Source organism: Clarias gariepinus, chromosome 11 (assembly GCF_024256425.1).
Source record: "Clarias gariepinus isolate MV-2021 ecotype Netherlands chromosome 11, CGAR_prim_01v2, whole genome shotgun sequence".
NCBI classification, from domain to species: Eukaryota; Metazoa; Chordata; class Actinopteri; order Siluriformes; family Clariidae; genus Clarias; species Clarias gariepinus.
In genome coordinates, this window is record NC_071110.1 from 12,748,875 (window position 1) to 12,765,964 (window position 17,090).

The 17,090-nt window shown below is 39.2% G+C and overlaps 1 protein-coding gene and 1 long non-coding RNA gene across 2 annotated transcripts in view; both read right to left on the reverse strand.

Moving 5' to 3' along the window:
- The window catches only part of mipepa (mitochondrial intermediate peptidase a), a 28,603-nt gene extending 11,860 nt beyond the window's left edge, over positions 1 to 16,743 (reverse strand). Inside the window, exons 1-13 of the mRNA XM_053507202.1 lie at positions 16,301 to 16,743; positions 13,895 to 14,068; positions 12,926 to 13,014; positions 12,758 to 12,844; positions 12,285 to 12,348; positions 10,671 to 10,853; positions 10,081 to 10,237; positions 9,901 to 9,949; positions 8,835 to 8,895; positions 8,684 to 8,736; positions 6,929 to 7,082; positions 6,713 to 6,790; positions 6,179 to 6,383 (exon numbers count right to left, since the gene is read on the reverse strand). Coding sequence (XP_053363177.1) covers positions 6,179 to 6,383; positions 6,713 to 6,790; positions 6,929 to 7,082; positions 8,684 to 8,736; positions 8,835 to 8,895; positions 9,901 to 9,949; positions 10,081 to 10,237; positions 10,671 to 10,853; positions 12,285 to 12,348; positions 12,758 to 12,844; positions 12,926 to 13,014; positions 13,895 to 14,068; positions 16,301 to 16,450 — 1,504 coding nt within the window. The 5' untranslated portion in view covers positions 16,451 to 16,743. The remainder of the gene's footprint in view (positions 1 to 6,178; positions 6,384 to 6,712; positions 6,791 to 6,928; positions 7,083 to 8,683; positions 8,737 to 8,834; positions 8,896 to 9,900; positions 9,950 to 10,080; positions 10,238 to 10,670; positions 10,854 to 12,284; positions 12,349 to 12,757; positions 12,845 to 12,925; positions 13,015 to 13,894; positions 14,069 to 16,300) is intronic.
- LOC128533025 (uncharacterized) lies at positions 2,869 to 4,479 on the reverse strand. Its single transcript, XR_008361335.1, has 3 exons — positions 4,210 to 4,479; positions 3,925 to 4,092; positions 2,869 to 3,403 (listed from the first exon to the last, which is right to left on the reverse strand). It is a non-coding gene; the product is annotated as an uncharacterized LOC128533025 (long non-coding RNA).
- Positions 16,744 to 17,090: the final 347 nt, after the last annotated feature.

The following is a 17,090-nucleotide window of genomic DNA, read 5'->3' on the forward strand; positions in this document are numbered from 1 at the left end:
CTGCAGACTAACGGTCAGACGGAGCGGACCAACCAACAACTGGGAGCGCTAAGATGCTTCATCGCCGATCGTCAGCGCTCCTGGGCTCGCTACCTCATCTGGGCAGAACTCTCCCACAATCTCCACACCTCATCTGCCACAAATCTAAGCCCATTTGAGGTATGCCACGGTTTCCAACCTTCAATGTTCGAGCACCAAAAAACTGAGGTTGATGTACCGTCAGCCCAACAGTTGGTCCGCAGGTGTCGACGGCTGTGGAATCAAGCAAACCGAGCTATCCAGCAAGCTAACATCCGCTACACTACCCAGCATTGCCGTCGACACCCACTGGGACGATTGTACAATGTAGGTGATAAGGTATGGCTTTCCACCAGAAACCTCCACACGGAATCATAAATACTCTCCCCTCGATTCATCGGCCCTTATCGTCTCACTCTTTGCATAAACCCTGTCACCTACCGGTTCCAGCTGCCTGCGGCGCTCCGGATCCACCTGGTATTCCACACCTCACAACTTAAACCATTCACTACCTCTCCCTTGGACCCGGAAGTAGTACGGTCGCGATTCAGGTTTCACCCGGTTAGTTCATGACAGTCTATTACAAATGTGATTACGCATGGCACCAAGCAGAGGTTAATAAGCAGAAATACAAATTTCAGTAACAAAATGTCAGTGTGTGATTAAATGAGCACTTATTTCTATGCAACTTTGGTGAATAAACTATTACATGCATATATATATATATATATATATATTTTATTTTTATTTATTTATTTATTTTATTTTAGCAATATCACACAAGAAGGAATTCTGTTGTACTTGAATACCTGTACAACTGTGATTTTGCTTTTACACACTTTTTAACATTTCCAACACCATTTATTGAATTATCGACAGATATTAATAATATTAATAATTTGCAGCACCACAGACTGCACCACAGCCGTGACTGGAGAAGGTGGCAACCCACAGTTCATTTAATTAACAGGGGTATAGTTTTAAATTCTTAAAAAGAGGTGAGAAAAATAAACCATGAAAGTGGTGGACAGTCCTTAAAAAAGTTAGATTTACTTTAGATTTTCACTTATTCCTCTTTAAAATATCAACTACTTCAAGGTTTCGAGGGTTAAATCTCCAACAACGTTAAATGGAAAGCTAGTGCAGTAGGGATGTACAATCACTCCACACACTATGCAGTGCCCCTGAGCAGCGATTGGGGAGGAAATTTGGAATTCAGCTTTGTTTTGAAAGCTACAGGGGTTGGACAATGAAACTGAAACGCCTGGTTTTAGACCACAATAATTCATTAGTATGGCGTAGGGCCTCTTTTTGCGGCCAATACAGCATCAATTCGTCTTGGAAATGACAGATACAAGTCCTGCACAGTGGCCAGAGGGATTTTGAGCCATTCTTCTTGCAGACTAGTGGGCAGGTCACTACGTGATGCTGGTGAAGGAAAAAGTTTCAATTGGTTGCACATGGTCCTCCAGAATGGTTCGGTAGTCCTTGGCAGTGATGCGCCCATCTAGTATTGGGCCAGGGAAATGCCATAATATTGCAGCCCAAACCATCACTGATCCACCCTCATGCTTCAGTCTTGGTGGCACTCATCAGAGAACAATACATGTTTTACATTGTCCACAGCCCAAGATTTTCACTGCTGGCACCACTGAAACCAATGTTTGGCATTGGCACGAGTGACCAAAGTTTTGGTTATAGCAGCCCTGCCATGTACATTAGCCCTGCCATGTACATTGACCCTGTGAAGCTCCAGACAAACAGTTTTACATTTACATTTAGGCATTTGGCAGACGCTCTTATCCAGAGCGACTTACAAAAAGTGCTTTAATGTTTACAACATTGGATACATACTTACACTGGGTTTACTAGGTTAATAACTAAGTACCATTAGTCCAACACAACTGAGGTGGTTTTTTTTTTTTTTTTTTTTTTTTTTCGGGGGGAGGGGGGTTAGTCCAAGTACTGGAGAAACAGATGCGTCTTGAGTCGTCGTTTAAAGATAGTCAAAGTCTCTGATGTACGGACATCTAGAGGAAGTTCATTCCACCATCTAGGTGCCAGAACAGAAAAGAGCCTGGATGAATGCCGCCCTCGATCCCTGAGAGATGGTGGGATGAGGCGAGCAGTGCTGGAGGATCGGAGGCAACGTGGTGCAGTGCGTGGTGTAATTAGCGCAGAGAGGTAAGTGGGTGCTGGGCCATTTTTGGCTTTGTAGGCAAGCATCAGTGTTTTGAATTTGATGCGGGCAGCTACAGGAAGCCAGTGCAGGGAGCGGAGGAGTGGGGTGGTGTGGGAGAACTTGGGAAGGTTAAAAACGAGTCGTGCTGCTGCATTCTGGATCAGTTGCAGAGGACGAATCGTGGACAGAGGCAGGCCTGCCAGGAGTGAGTTGCAGTAGTCCAGTCTTGAAATAACAAGGGACTGAACAAGCACCTGAGTAGCCTGTGAAGAAAGAAATGGGCGAATTCTTCTGATATTGTAAAGAAGAAATCGACAAGAGCGAGTAAGGTTAGCGATGTGTGGGGAAAATGACAGATGATTGTCCACGGTTACCCCAAGATTGCGGGCGGTGGTTGAGGGAGTGATTTGGTTGTTGTCCATGGATATCACAAGGTCTTGACCTGGAGATGAGTCACAAGGGATAAACAACAGTTCGGTTTTACTGAGATTGAGCTTCAGCTGATGAGCAGCCATCCAAAATGAGATGTCTGCCAGACATGCTGAGATCCGGGTGGAAACCTGAGTGTCAGAGGGAGGATGGGAATAACCCTCGCCTTCTTAAAAGCGGCAGGAACATGACCAGATGATATGGATTGGTTGATGATGGCTGTGGTGAAGGGAAGGAGGTCTCGTGAGATGGCCTGGAGCATTGTGGAAGGGATTGGGTCTAATGAACAGGTGGTGGGGTTAGATGACGAGATGATCTGTTGAATCTCGTCAGATGACAAGTTGGAAAATTCTGCTAAAGGAGGGAAGGAAAGGTCCTGAGGTTCTGCCGTAGGACTTTGGTTGAGAGCGAAGGACTGGCGGATTGCTACAATCTTCCCATCGTAGAATGTGGCAAAATCGTCAGCAGTCAGAGAGGAAGGGGCAGGAGGAGTCGGTGGGTTGAGTAGTGAGGAGAAGATGTTGTGGAGTTTGCCAGGATCATGTGCAGACGCTTCCAACTTTTGTCTGAAGAAGGTAGTTTTGGCAGAAGTCACATCACATGAGAATTTGGAAAGAAGAGTCTGGTAAGAGATGAGATCTGCATCAAGCTGTGATTTCTTCCATCTTCTCTCCGCAGTTCTTAATTCTCTCCTGTTGTTGCGCAGTACATCAGATAGCCAAGGAGCAGGACAAGATTTCTTCCTTGGTTTAGATGACAGCGGGCAAAGGAGATCTATGGATGAGGAGAGAGAGGAGAGGAAAGTTTCAGTCGCAGTCTCTAGTGGTAAAGAGGAGAAGGAGTCTGGGTCTGGGAGGAATGATAGGGTGTATGAAGACAGAGGAAGGGGAGACAGAGTGAAGGTTTTTGCAGGTAAAAGAGACATTTTGGTGGTTAGGTTTACATAGAATGGGAAGGGTTATAGTGAAGGATACCAGGTAATGATCAGATTTATGAAGAGGAATAGTAGTGATATCTGTGACTGGGGAAGGGCGGCAGAAAACAAGGTCGAGAGAATTTCCTGCCTTGTGTGTAGGAGGGCAGCTGTTTAGGGTTAAAGAGAAGGAGTTGAGGAGAGGGAGAAGGAAAGAGGATTGGAGTTTATCAGATGGAAGGTTGAAATCTCCTAGAACAGTGAGAGGAGTGTTAGCAGAAGGAAAAAGACTAAGAAGTATGTCCATTTCATCTAGAAAGTTTCCTAGAGAGCCAGGAGGACGGTAAATAACCAAGATGTGGAGGTTAATTGGAGAGGTTACCTTAACTGCATGAAATTCAAATGATGAAAAACTGAGATGAGACAGGGTGATGGGCGAGAAGGACCACCTCTTGGACAACAGGAGACCCGTACCACCACCTCTGCCAGTTTCTCGTGGAGTGTGAGAGAATACATAGGCAGAGGATAGGGCAGCCGGTGTAGCTGAGTTCTGAGGAGATATCCAGGTCTCAGTTAGTGCCAGAAAGTCAAAAGAGTAATGAGTAGCTAGGGCAGAGATAAAGTCTGCTTTATTTACAGCAGATTGGCAGTTCCAGAGCCCACCTACCACCAGTGCAGGACAATGAGACAGTACTGGAGGGTAGATGAGGTTTCTGGGAGATCTGCCTCTGCTGTGTGAGTAAAAGCATCTTGGTCTGTGAGAACTGACAGAGATAGGTTGAAGACACATGCTAGACTGAGGTAACTGTCTATAAAAACTTGTAACTTCTTGGCAAACAAGAGTTTAAATCAATTCTCTGTGCACTACCTTTGTTGCAGGATATTCTTATTAACCGCTACAGACACAAGTGTCTGTAGCGGAGACACCTTCAATATATGTAGCTAAGCCCTGCTCACAATTCACACCTTAAGGAAGCCTGAAACTACTCTTGATTAATTACCTGAGAACTAATTGCTTTAGACCTACTTCAATCACACTGCAATCAACACTACCAAACAGCAAAAACTAGGTACAGTATACAGTATGAACCAATTGTGTTTTCAAAAACAGTACAAAAGTTAAAAACCTACCTTACCAGTGGAGAAGAATCCAATTTAGAAAACTAAAGCACACTAAAGTATGAGCTAGATCCACCTTCAATATATGTAGCTAAGCCCTGCCCACAATTCACACCTTAAGGAAGCCTGAAACTACTCTTGATTAATTACCTGAGAACTAATTGCTTTAGACCTACTTCAATCACACTGCAATCAACACTACCAAACAGCAAAAACTAGGTACAGTATACAGTATGAACCAATTGTGTTTTCAAAAACAGTACAAAAGTTAAAAACCTACCTTACCAGTGGAGAAGAATCCAATTTAGAAAACTAAAGCACACTAAAGTATGAGCTAGATCCACCTTCAATATATGTAGCTAAGCCCTGCCCACAATTCACACCTTAAGGAAGCCTGAAACTACTCTTGATTAATTACCTGAGAACTAATTGCTTTAGACCTACTTCAATCACACTGCAATCAACACTACCAAACAGCAAAAACTAGGTACAGTATACAGTATGAACCAATTGTGTTTTCAAAAACAGTACAAAAGTTAAAAACCTACCTTACCAGTGGAGAAGAATCCAATTTAGAAAACTAAAGCAGTTTTGGTGGAAACATAAGAGTTGAGGTGCACATTAAATTCGGCAGTGAGTTGGGAAGCTTTTTTTGGATATAATCCGGGTTAGCACCCAACATCCCTTTCAGACAGCTTCCTCTTACGTCCACAGTTACTCCTGTTGGATGTGGTTCGTCCTTCTTGGAGGTATGCTGACATTACCCTGGATATCGTGGCTCTTAATAGATCACAAAGACTTGCTGTCCTGTGTCACAGATGCGCCAGCGAGACACTCACCAACAATTTGTCCTATTTCGAACTCTGATACATCACCCAAAATGTTGTGTGCATATTTTAAGAAAAACTGTGCCATTACTCTGCTAATTAAACCTTCACACTCTGCTCTTACTGGTGGAATGTGCAGTTAATAAAAATTGGCCACCAAGCTGGTCTAACTTAGCCATGAAACCACCAACACTAAATTGGCCAGTGTTTCAGTTTCATTGTCCAACCCCTGTAGTTAGCATTTTAGTTTGTGTTGACTGTAAACAAAGCAGGGATAGTTGAGAGGCAATTCGGTTGGAGGCAACACCTCACACTCAGAAGCAATCACTACGGAACATAGGGTTGTTTAGGAGGACATAAAGTCATATTAAATGTGGGTTTTTTTTGCTGAAAAAAACCTTATTGCCCAACTTTCACCCATGCTGGCAACCAACACTTGATGTATTTAACGATTGTTAGAACACGTGACGTGAAGTAATGTATATACAGAAGGTAAATATCTCAGTGCTGTTACCATCCACCAATAGTGGAATGGCTTTCAACCAATCAGATTACTCAGTCGTATATATACAGTAAGTATAAAGAGAAAACCACAGTGGTAACATGTGTTAAAGCCAGAAACCACCCAAGCATCTGCATCACATTGGATGTTGAAATCTATTTCTTTATGAGTTATTGTAGGCATCTTACCGGTCACATGCTGGTAGTGTGTGCGTGCAAGCATCGAGTGCATGGCGTGACCCATTTCATGGAAGAGGTTCTCCATCATGGCTGGTGTAAGGAGTGTTGGCGTGCTCTTAGTAGGGTGAGGGAGGTTTAGCATCAGCACTACTACCGGCAACTGGTACTGCCCATCGTCCAGCCGCCTCCCTCCACGGATAGTGAAATGGCAGTCCTGGAAATTTATACAAATATGGTCAGGTTCTTTACATAAAAGATAATGAATGAACGAATGATGTAACATAAAAACGCAAGCTAGAAACAAGAACTGGGCATATGTTTAACTGTTTACCTGTAAAGTAATCCTTTATAATAAGTAGAGATCATTTTCATACTTAAATGTGGGACGACATTTGTACAACTCACAAAATGAATATCAATATATATCTTATAGGTATAAGTCAAATATCTGTCAGTGATGTGAACGTGATATGGCTGAATTTGTTATAGCCTGGAAGCATATAAAACATATGAGAAGCAAAGTGTATGTAAGTTATACTCTACCTGATGAGGCTTGTCTGGTCTATAGAAGAAGTCACAGTAAATGTATCCCAGCAATCCTTCAGATTCATGTACCACTGCCTGAGGGAACAATTTAAAACGACAGATCCCTGATCAACATAATAAGCGATAAGGAAAGTCACACTTTGCTGTCTTTTGTATTAAGTTTTTTCCCAGTCACATAATCTGGCCTGCAGGTGCAGTGTCTAAGCTGCTTACCAGTTTGCGTACATCCTCACTCCACACTTCTCCTGCACTAGGCTGTTCAGCCAAAAGTGACACACCAAAGAGATGTGTAAAAAGACTGTTTAGACCTTCCATGCAGGATCCAAGCGAAAAATAAGGGCTATATAAACTTGGCTCAATATTAAATCTGCAACAAACCACAAACACTATTTAACATGATGGCACAAGATGTATACATACATAAAAAAAAGAAGAAGAAATTAAACACACTGAACACACAATAAACATCTTTGTCATGTTTCTGAGACTATTTCCCTTAAGTCAAACACAAATTGAGAAGAATATACATAAAAAACACCCTTTTGTTCTTTTACCAGTTTGGATCACATGTACAGTCGATCATGTCTAACTGTAAGCTTCAAGGCAGGTCTTCACCATACTGTACAGATTAACCTTGCATTTCACACTAGCGTAAAAACACATAGACTTTAATGCCTGCCATGATATCCCTAATTAATAAAGATGTTGCAACAGTGAGTCGCCACAAAAATCCAGATGTCTATCTGAGAACTGAAGAGGACAAGAAGAAAGGAGATTGGTGATACAAAAAAATTAACTGAGCGATATCCATGCAAGAGTTGTTTTGTGTAAGGTTGCAGACAAACATGGATACAGAATTTTATAAACCACTTGGAAGTTTAGGTTGGAAGTATTAAAAAATGTATGGTTTAACAAATAGTTTTCTAACCTGACTTTGTAGGTTAGAAATCACATTTAAGGCTAAATTAACTTTCATTTGTAAAATATAGGTAATTCAAGCACAGAACCAAAAAATTTATAAAATAGCTGTTTGAGGTGACATCAATATATGTAATAATGTAATTTAAAAGGTGCCATCATTATAAATGCTGTTGAGCAGTCCAAACTCTGGATCCAAGTCTGCAAGTCTTTTGGGTGGAATTTTTGAATTTTAACATAATATTGATGAATATGGGGCAATAAAAATATCTTATTTTTTATTAAAAGCAAATTTTATTTTTAAGTTATCATATGTCCTAGTTAAATCAACAGACAATTAGGATGGTCTTAATACCCTTTTTGAATCACTCTTATAACTGTTTATATAGCCCTGATACTATTAAATTCTTTACAATTTACCCAGGTACCTTATTTGTTCTGTCTTATTAATAATATACCTTGTATTAAGGTACAGTTAATATAACGAACAAAATAACCAAGTAGAATGAGAACTGTATGGAAGTCAAAATTAGTCAAAGAAATATTATACTATCCCTTATGTTTTAGAAATATTTCAGTACAGTAGCAGGGAAAAAAAAATGAAAGAGCCATAACTTCCTTCCTTGGTTCATTCACACAAAACTGCTGCCAAAAAAGCCTATGTTGGAAACAGCTCAGAGGTCCTAAAAGAAAGAATGCTTGCAATAAAAGCCTGTTAATGTGTCTGCCAGTGTAGCAGAGGCTCCAGTGAAATACTGAAAACTTTAGCCAGAGCGGAGTTCATTAATAAACTGGAGACGAGCATAGACAAGCTTTGCGGTCATAAATCTCAGAGCCAAATTTTAAACAAAGGGCTTTAATTAGTGCCAGCTCTGCTTAAAAGGGGCAGATTAAAAAAAAAGGACAGATCCCAAGGGTAGATTTTTAACTGTATACACCTCAAAAGAGATAAATTAATAGCTTTGTTCAGTACAGTTTATCATAAAGTGGAGCTGCATTTTTCATCTGTGGATCATGGTATAAATAACCAAATATTAACCAAAAACTCACCTCTCAGCACGTACAACACCACTCAGATAGGGGTGATCCCATGGCATGAGCTCCTACAGTGCAGAGACATGATGTACTGTACAGTATGTTGTATGCAGCAACAGTAAATACAGTCTTTCATAATCAAATTAAGTGCTACAGAAGTGCTTACTGGATTTCTAGGATTGAATCTGGTCTTCATCTCTCTCATCATTTGAAAGTCTTTTTCAGTCCTAGCAAATAAACACACACCACAATTTATCTGTCACACTAAAATGTGAAACTGAGTGAATGTGATTTAATCTTCGGTGCATACTGTCACCTTGTGGACATTAATGGAATGTACTAGAAGGAGCATTATGTTGAGTCAACAAATGAATTTGGAATGCACCTGCATCGATTTTTTTACTTTGAATACACAATTCACAATAAAGGAAATCACAGGAGATACATGCATTTTTGTTTTCAAGAGAGTTCATGTTTTAGTTTTTTTCCGGCTTGCAATATTTTAAAGAATGAACATAGTTCATATACCGTAATGAATTAACTATATAGTTCATAGTTCAAATATACAGGTATTTACACAACTATAGACTAAAGAGAACTGGTACAATTCCTAGTAAATTATCATTATGCCTTGTGTGTAAACAGAAGGCTTTGTACCATGATGTGGTCTTGTTGACTATTTCTTCTATGGTTTGCTGACACACATGCTCCACATGTGCAAAACTGAACTGAAACATTAGCAAAACTAAGTGACAACTGGAGAAAAAGTCTAATGTGCATTTCCGAATGAGTCACCAGCCTGAAGCAATTTTGGCGGTTCATACACATTATTGAATGAATCACCAGCACAATTTAGGAACATGGTGTTCATAGGTGAAAACAGGTAATAAACAAATTCAAGCCTCACACCCTGGGAGAAAGACTATAATTGTGATTGTGAACATGAGCATTCGATTAAAATCTCACTCACTCTCTCACACACTCAGTCTCTACCCGCTTATCCTGTACAGGGTGGCGGTGGGGGCATTAGGAGGGAACTCTGGGCAGTAGGCGGGTACTGTCCAAGATCAGGGTGCCAATCCACCACAAGGCACACAAGCACACACTACTGAGAATTTTAAAACGCAGTTTTACATTGCCTAAGCGCTAGGTGCAAAATGAAAGGGTTGCACCGGGTTAATAAAACCAGATGAACTGAATTTAGCAATACCATTTATACCACAAAGATGTACCTGTCTTTGAGTTTATCTGTCAAAAGTTGCAGGAAGTTCATCACAGTGTCTGTGGGGGAAAAAAACAGAGCAAGTAGTCTTACAAAGTACAACAAACTAAGTATATGTTCATTCAAAGTTTCTAAAAAGTAAATGCAATAAATCTTTAACTCCCTTACAGCAAAGTATTTACAATCTTACCTGGGCATTTAGCCATGGCCCCTTTTAATGCCCTATGTGCATAAGATTCATAGCCAACCAGGTTGGCCAGTTTATGCCTAGAAGACAGCAGTTCCTCAAGGATGCGCATCATATCTTCATTAGGGTACAGGAAAATCCTGTAGGCAACTTCCCGAACCTGAAATCACAAATACAGTGGCATATTGTATTCTAAATGTTACAGACTTCTTCACTTTTATTTTCTGATTATGTATCGCAATATCACAAACCTAAACTGGGATCACAAAAGACCTGCAACAATGCCCAAGTGCTATATCTCAAGAGTATAAGAGAGATAAGCGAGTTGTAAAAATATTGTGCAATAAATATGAGGGTTACAGGAAATATTTAATATAGACATAACACATTTTGTGAGGATCAGTCACTTTAAAAGACATGGATATTAACTAACTAAATGAGCGACACAAGGTCATACTGCAATTACATCTAATTCTTAAAACAATTTCATTAGTGATTTTTTACTTTTTGTAACCTTATTGTATCCTCATTTTTTTGCATTTCATAAGATCGAAGAACTACAATAAACACAGTTTCCCGATAGTAAACCGTACCAGATCATCTGGTGCATCAGCATGCAGTCCTGCAATCTGTACATATTTCCCTTCGTTGGTAAATTGCTGGAGGATGTGTTTAGGGAGAGCTCTCATGTCTATTCGGTTTGGCATGTGGCAGCCTGTAAGAAACTGATTATTGAGATCCAACAGCTGCACATTCAACTTGACTGCTTCTTTCCTCTGTTAAGAAAAAAAAAAATAAGGTTACCAATATATTTGAGTACATATGAAAATAATAATAATAATAATAATAATAATAATAAACGCCAATGACAGATTGTGCTGTTTTTTATTAAACCAAACAATTAGATGCACCGAAATGAAAATTCTGGGCCGAAAACGAAACCGAAATTTTTGGATGCACTTGGCCGAAAACCGATACCGAAACCGAAAATGGCTTCATTAAAAAACATGTTTAAAATATTTTCTTTTTGTTTGTATTAAAAAAACTACAAATTAATTAAGCAATCAAACTTTTATTGATAATAAATAACAGTAATAAGGCTGTTTAACAATAACAAAACTTGCTTCCAAGTGCTTCCAAACCGCCGACATACTCCGTGTTTGATGCGTAATGACAGCGCGAACGAGACGGGAGGATGGGAGAGGCGTGGCGACAATTTCGGCTTTTATTTTCGGCGCTTTCTTACGTTTCGGCCGAAAACGATAATGCTATTTCGGCCGAAAATTTTCGGCGGCCGAAATTTCGGTGCATCCCTACAAACAATGAATAAGTGGTGTAAAGCAGCCTAGTGTAAAGCAGAATTATAGCTCCAAAGCTGATTTTGATAAAACAGCATTTCCTGAAATCTTTTAGTTCTCTTTTACCACATCAGTGTTGATTTATTACTATGCATTGTTATTAATTTATTGACATTTTTGGTTAATCTGATAATAGGGGAAGTGGTGGCTTAGGGGGCTAAAGGTGAGGTTCGAGCCCTGCTGTCAGTGGGTTGCCACAACCCATAATACCCAGTTGGCCCCTAACCCGGATAAAATAGGACTGTGGCGACCCTTTGACGGGAGCAGCCAAAAGAAAGTTTTGGTTTTACGTAATCTGATAATTTAGATAATCAGTGAATTAAAAAATTAATAACTTTAAATATTATAAACTGTGCATGAAACAATTTCCTGTTATAACAGGTGTGTAGCAGCACCCCTCTCTCTCTCTTTTATCTAATGAAGTTAAATAAATGAATGAATGCATGAACAAATTAACGAACGTCTTCTTGAGAAATGCAAAGCTCTCTGTCAAGACTTTCCCATTTAAAACAACAGCCAGGCTGTTATAGGCATTCAACAATTTGTAACCAATCACTCTAAAGAACTTTTAGTTAGTAGTCTGGATAAAGACCAGGGAAGGACAACGATCAAAGAGTTGAGATATATAAAAAATATATATTATCTTGTATGATCAAACCGCTGATTATCCTTGTTACTGTTAAAAAATTTTTTTGGCATATTTAGAAGACGCAAAAACAATGATTAGATTAAACCATACAAAATCATAAAGTGTAAAGGTCTGAAAGACCTAGAAAGTAAATTCAAGTTGTACATGTTAAATAAAAACATGTTACTGATGAAGATAAAATCACGTTAAATGAACCTGACCTGTTTTTCGTCCAGGTGGATTCCACTTATCTCAAAGTCAAACATGAACAGCTCGGCTACTCTCCTATACAGAACACAAAAATCCTTTAGAACTTCTTTAGAACACAAAAATAAGCTAAAGTGTAAAAATTCAGATTAGATAATGGAGCCCCTAAAGTCCCAAAAAATGTATTTATCAAGTCCAAAAAATGTGTAAGATATTTGTCTGCATAAGTTTAAAGGCATGTGAGGCTTTTGCATGAAGACAGCGGGATTATTTGCATTTATAATGGCACCATGTTGATTTACAAAGTACATTTGTTTTAATAACACCTCCCCAAGCGATAAGGGAACATACTACATACTAAATATAGTAGATTCAAATTTTCAAATAAAAGCTTAAAAACAGGGCCATTAACCATTAAAAATTGTTCTTTATACTATTTGCGGGATTTGAATATCACTTTCATAAGCAAATCGTCACAGAGACACACCTTGTTTCTGGATCCAGTTTGGCCATCACTTCTTCATTATCCAACAGGTTCTTTAAACTCTTACACAACTCAACATTTGTGTTAAGCCTGCGAGAAAGACCAATATGATGTTCACACCCATACTTTACATTGCTCAGGATAAGTAAAATGCAGCAAAAGTAGACTTACTTCTCCACTGTGGTACCGATCTGCATGCAGGTTTTTTCTGCTGCTTCTCGGTACAGCGGATCAGGATGGGCAACTTTGATAAAGTCTGCCTGTAAAAATAAACAACCACAGGAAAAACGATTAGGAAAGGTCATGCCGGAAATGGTATTACTCTAACTTACTTCCCTGCCTTTGACAGCATTCTGCAGACACTTTATTTGCTTTTGAATAGCAGTTAACATGGTAAATTAAGAATTTCTTCTTACATTTTAAACAAAGATTAAATCTGTGAGAATAAACTTTGACAAGCAAGTTTTTTCAGAAATGTCTCTTCTGATTGAGAAGTGCTTTTTTCCTCTTGATTGCCACTAGTCTTAAATGAGCACGTGCATGGTGTCCCATTCATGGTATTCCTGCTTTGTTTTTTAGTGTAACACACACACACACACACACACACACACACACACTGAACAGGATACAGCAGATACTGATGAATGAAAAAATATCAGGCTTAGAATTAGTACTTGAAAAATCTAAACTATTGTATACACCAAACCCTTTTCAACCTACAGTAGGTAAATAAGCTCGAAGAATTTCCTGATCAGTTAATTTCTCTATGATTGATAGAATAACATGGATCCAGAGAACAAGCATCAGCAGGGGGAAAAAAAAAATCAACAATATCATGCAATGTTCCATCTGCTGCTATTTCCGAGCAAAAAATACTGACTGACCAAACACTTACTTTAAAATAAACATGTTTTACAATCAAATTACAAATAAACTCCATGTTTCAGAGAATAATCTTATTTTGCATAATTTGTGTTAATTATTAATTATTTATAAACCATATCTGATATATAATGAATTATAATTATCAATCATTCTACTCAAGAAACCTTTTCAGTATTTTGTTTTTGGATTCTGCGGTCAGTATTTTCGTATAAACAAACACAAGAATCAATAAATTAACAAATAAGCCAGTGTTACCAGATCAGCCACTCTGCATAAACTGTCTGAAAGTTTATCGAATGTCTCCACAGTCACATGGCCAGGCGGCGAGCTGCAGGCTTTCTCCACCAGGCGCTCGGTCTCCTGCAGAGCTTTCTCCTGGATCACCTTGAATCCCTCTGTGCAGCTCAGCTCAGGAACTCCAAACAAACCCTACACCAACATTAAACAAATATGAAGGATAATGAATGGATTTACAGTTACAGGCTTTAGTAAGATAAATGCAAGAATTATTAAGTCACATATAAAAAAATAAGCAGCAGAGGTACATACTACACATGGGAATCACCAGTCACCACCCAATATAATATCACGATACCTAGATGCCAATTCCATTAATATTGCATTTCTGTATGTATCACGATTTAAATCGAATAAATATTCCAATTACATGTTACATTTTTTCTGATTTTATTACAACGTTAAGACCTTAAACCTTCAAAAACAATTGTTATAACTCAAAAGTTCAATACCTTAGCATTATTTAACAGCTTCACAACTGATTTGAATGTGGATAATTAAATGTAGCCCAATAGTTTTTCCACTTAAAAACACAGGGTCATCTGCCATAATCATAATTTGTAAACAACCTAACAAATAATTCACTCCTACCACATGGAATGCCAGTGTGTGAATAGTTCACGAGTGTGCCACATGTAAGATTATTAAAAAATGTGACGTTTTACTGCTTTAAATGCCACCAAAGCCTTGGGCGCATGCAACGGCTTGCAGCTTCTACCATTCTTTTGTGTGTTCTGAGACTGGTGTAAGTAGTGATGTTACTTTGAGACAGCAGCTTCGAAGCCTGTATAGAGGTTGAGGAGGCGTGTCCAAATGAAGCCTTGCTTCTAAGTGTGTGTGTCGGTTCCCTAAGAGTCGCGTGACCAATGACAAACAAAGGCTTGTGTTTGCCAAAATCACGTGACCGACTAGTTTGGCGCTTTAGTAACAGCTCGTACACATTTCAGTTAAGTTTTAAAGATTCAGAGATGTTGATTATGTGCATAAACGTCCTTGAAACATTCCTTAACCAATGCAGCTGCATGTACATATTAACTGTGCTGCTTGCAATGTTACGATCTAGTTGCTACACAAAATTTGTCCACTAGATGGCAGGACAACGAGCCCTTGATTAAAGCTTAATGAATAACCTTTTGGTCAAACTATTGGCTGGGAAGCCTGGACACCTATACAAGACTTCATCTGGCCATTACTAGGTGTAGGCATGTGTAATGTGTGGTTTGGAGAAAAAGGCTGATTGGAGGCTTTTTAACATGCACAACCTTTAATAATGTTATGTCATAAAATGTTTTTCTGTTGCACCACTTAGAAGCTTGTGTACTCAGCACAGACTCGTTAAACCCAATGTAATTGACTTGAAAGGTCAAGCTGAAAAACTGCTAATTCCAGTCAGTGGTCCAATGGATCATTTAAAAATCGATTTTGGAGCCAAGGTGGCGATATACTGTATGAATCGGCACAAATAAGGATTGTGATTCATAAGTTTGTCTAAATTTATTTTTCCTTCATCTTTAATAAATGCATATTTACACTCTCCATTATGTTACGACCATGTAACGTCTATCTAATCTGAACTAGAGTAAAATAAAGATATAATTTTCTGCTTAGTTTGATTTGTTAAAAAAACATGTTGGTAGGGGCCAGTCTAGACATAGAATTGCTTTCAATCGCTGTCATGTGATTGGGTTGAAACAAGGTTCATGTTGATATGCTGCAGGGTTTGCTTAGGCAGCCAAAGATCCACATCCTGGTTATTTGTAGATGATATTCTCTTAACACTTTCTGAACTGGAACTGTTTTTTTTCCAGCAAAGTGGAAGGGAAGACCCATAAAGTCCAAAGGCATGATTCTTCAAAGCAGGATGCTCACTTTAGGTAAGACAAGAGGACTCGAGTTAAAGTATTTTTTAATCCTATTCCCAAGTTAGGGAAAACAGTAGTGTGAGAATGTTTGGGGGTCAGTGGTGACAGTGCACCAGTGTGCTGGTAAAGAAGCTCGGGTTGTTGATTAAACTTTTGATTGTCCCCATCAAGACAGAAAAAAACACATGCATAGGCAGTGGGAATGAGGTTTCTTAGTCATAATATTCCTTGGCTTATTCGATGTGCTAGAGTAAGAAGCTCTGTGATCCAGAGCCAAACAGGGGTGTTGCTAATGCAAATAGAGTATATTAGGTTTTAGTACTTTAGAAAGATGTGATAAGAGCCTCTGGCAGACATGGGACCTGCACCTGGAAGCCTTTGCCCAACACCAGAAAATCAAATGGATGAATAAGTACTCAACTTATTCTGTTACATCTATGATATCCCTACAGGATTATCCACATGGTAGACCTGACAGTGCAGATGCAGGTAGTTCACATACCACATTTTGTTGAAACAGGTCCAGCCTGCTCACAGCTTTAACGTTGAAAGCAGCTCCAACTGGTGACCAGGTGGTGACATTTCTCCTCCAGAGCTTTAAAGCAACTTTGTGCCTTAACACTCTCAGAAACAGCGCTTTAGAAGCAGACATGGCTAAACACTTAACTTACACACTGACATGCACTAACACTCACTAGCGTGCATGGGAAGCTAGCCTGCTGTATACCTGGATAGAAACATGTATAACATTCACGTTATCTTTATCACTTCTCCTTAGTTTAATCGCTTTGTTTAACATTAATTCGAATATCTAACGTCACCACTTTTGGTGGTTAATAACCTCATTAGTAAAGTAAAGGTTATGTTAAAGGCATGTGGGTTTTAGATAGACGGAAGACCACCAGGCTGCATCCCAAACCGCTTGTCATCAGACATGAAGTGCACTACGTAGGGAACTACAAGTCTTTGTTTTAAAAGCTATTTAAAGTGCGATACTATAGGGAGGACCGAGCGTTTTAGGACACCACTCGTCATCGCGTCTTCTTCGTATATTTTAAAGATTTAAAAATATTGCGGGACTGATAGCGTCTATCGCCACCTAACGCCACCCCGAGCAACAGCAAGTTCTCCTCCGGGGTTATTAATGTACGGAAGAGCCTATCGAGCTGACAAATAATTAACACAAACAATCATTATCAAATTATATAAGGAATAAAATGCGATTATGAGGAAATTCGAAATTAGATTAGAGCTAACCACCATCCCATAAACTATAACTCAGTTTCTGCTCA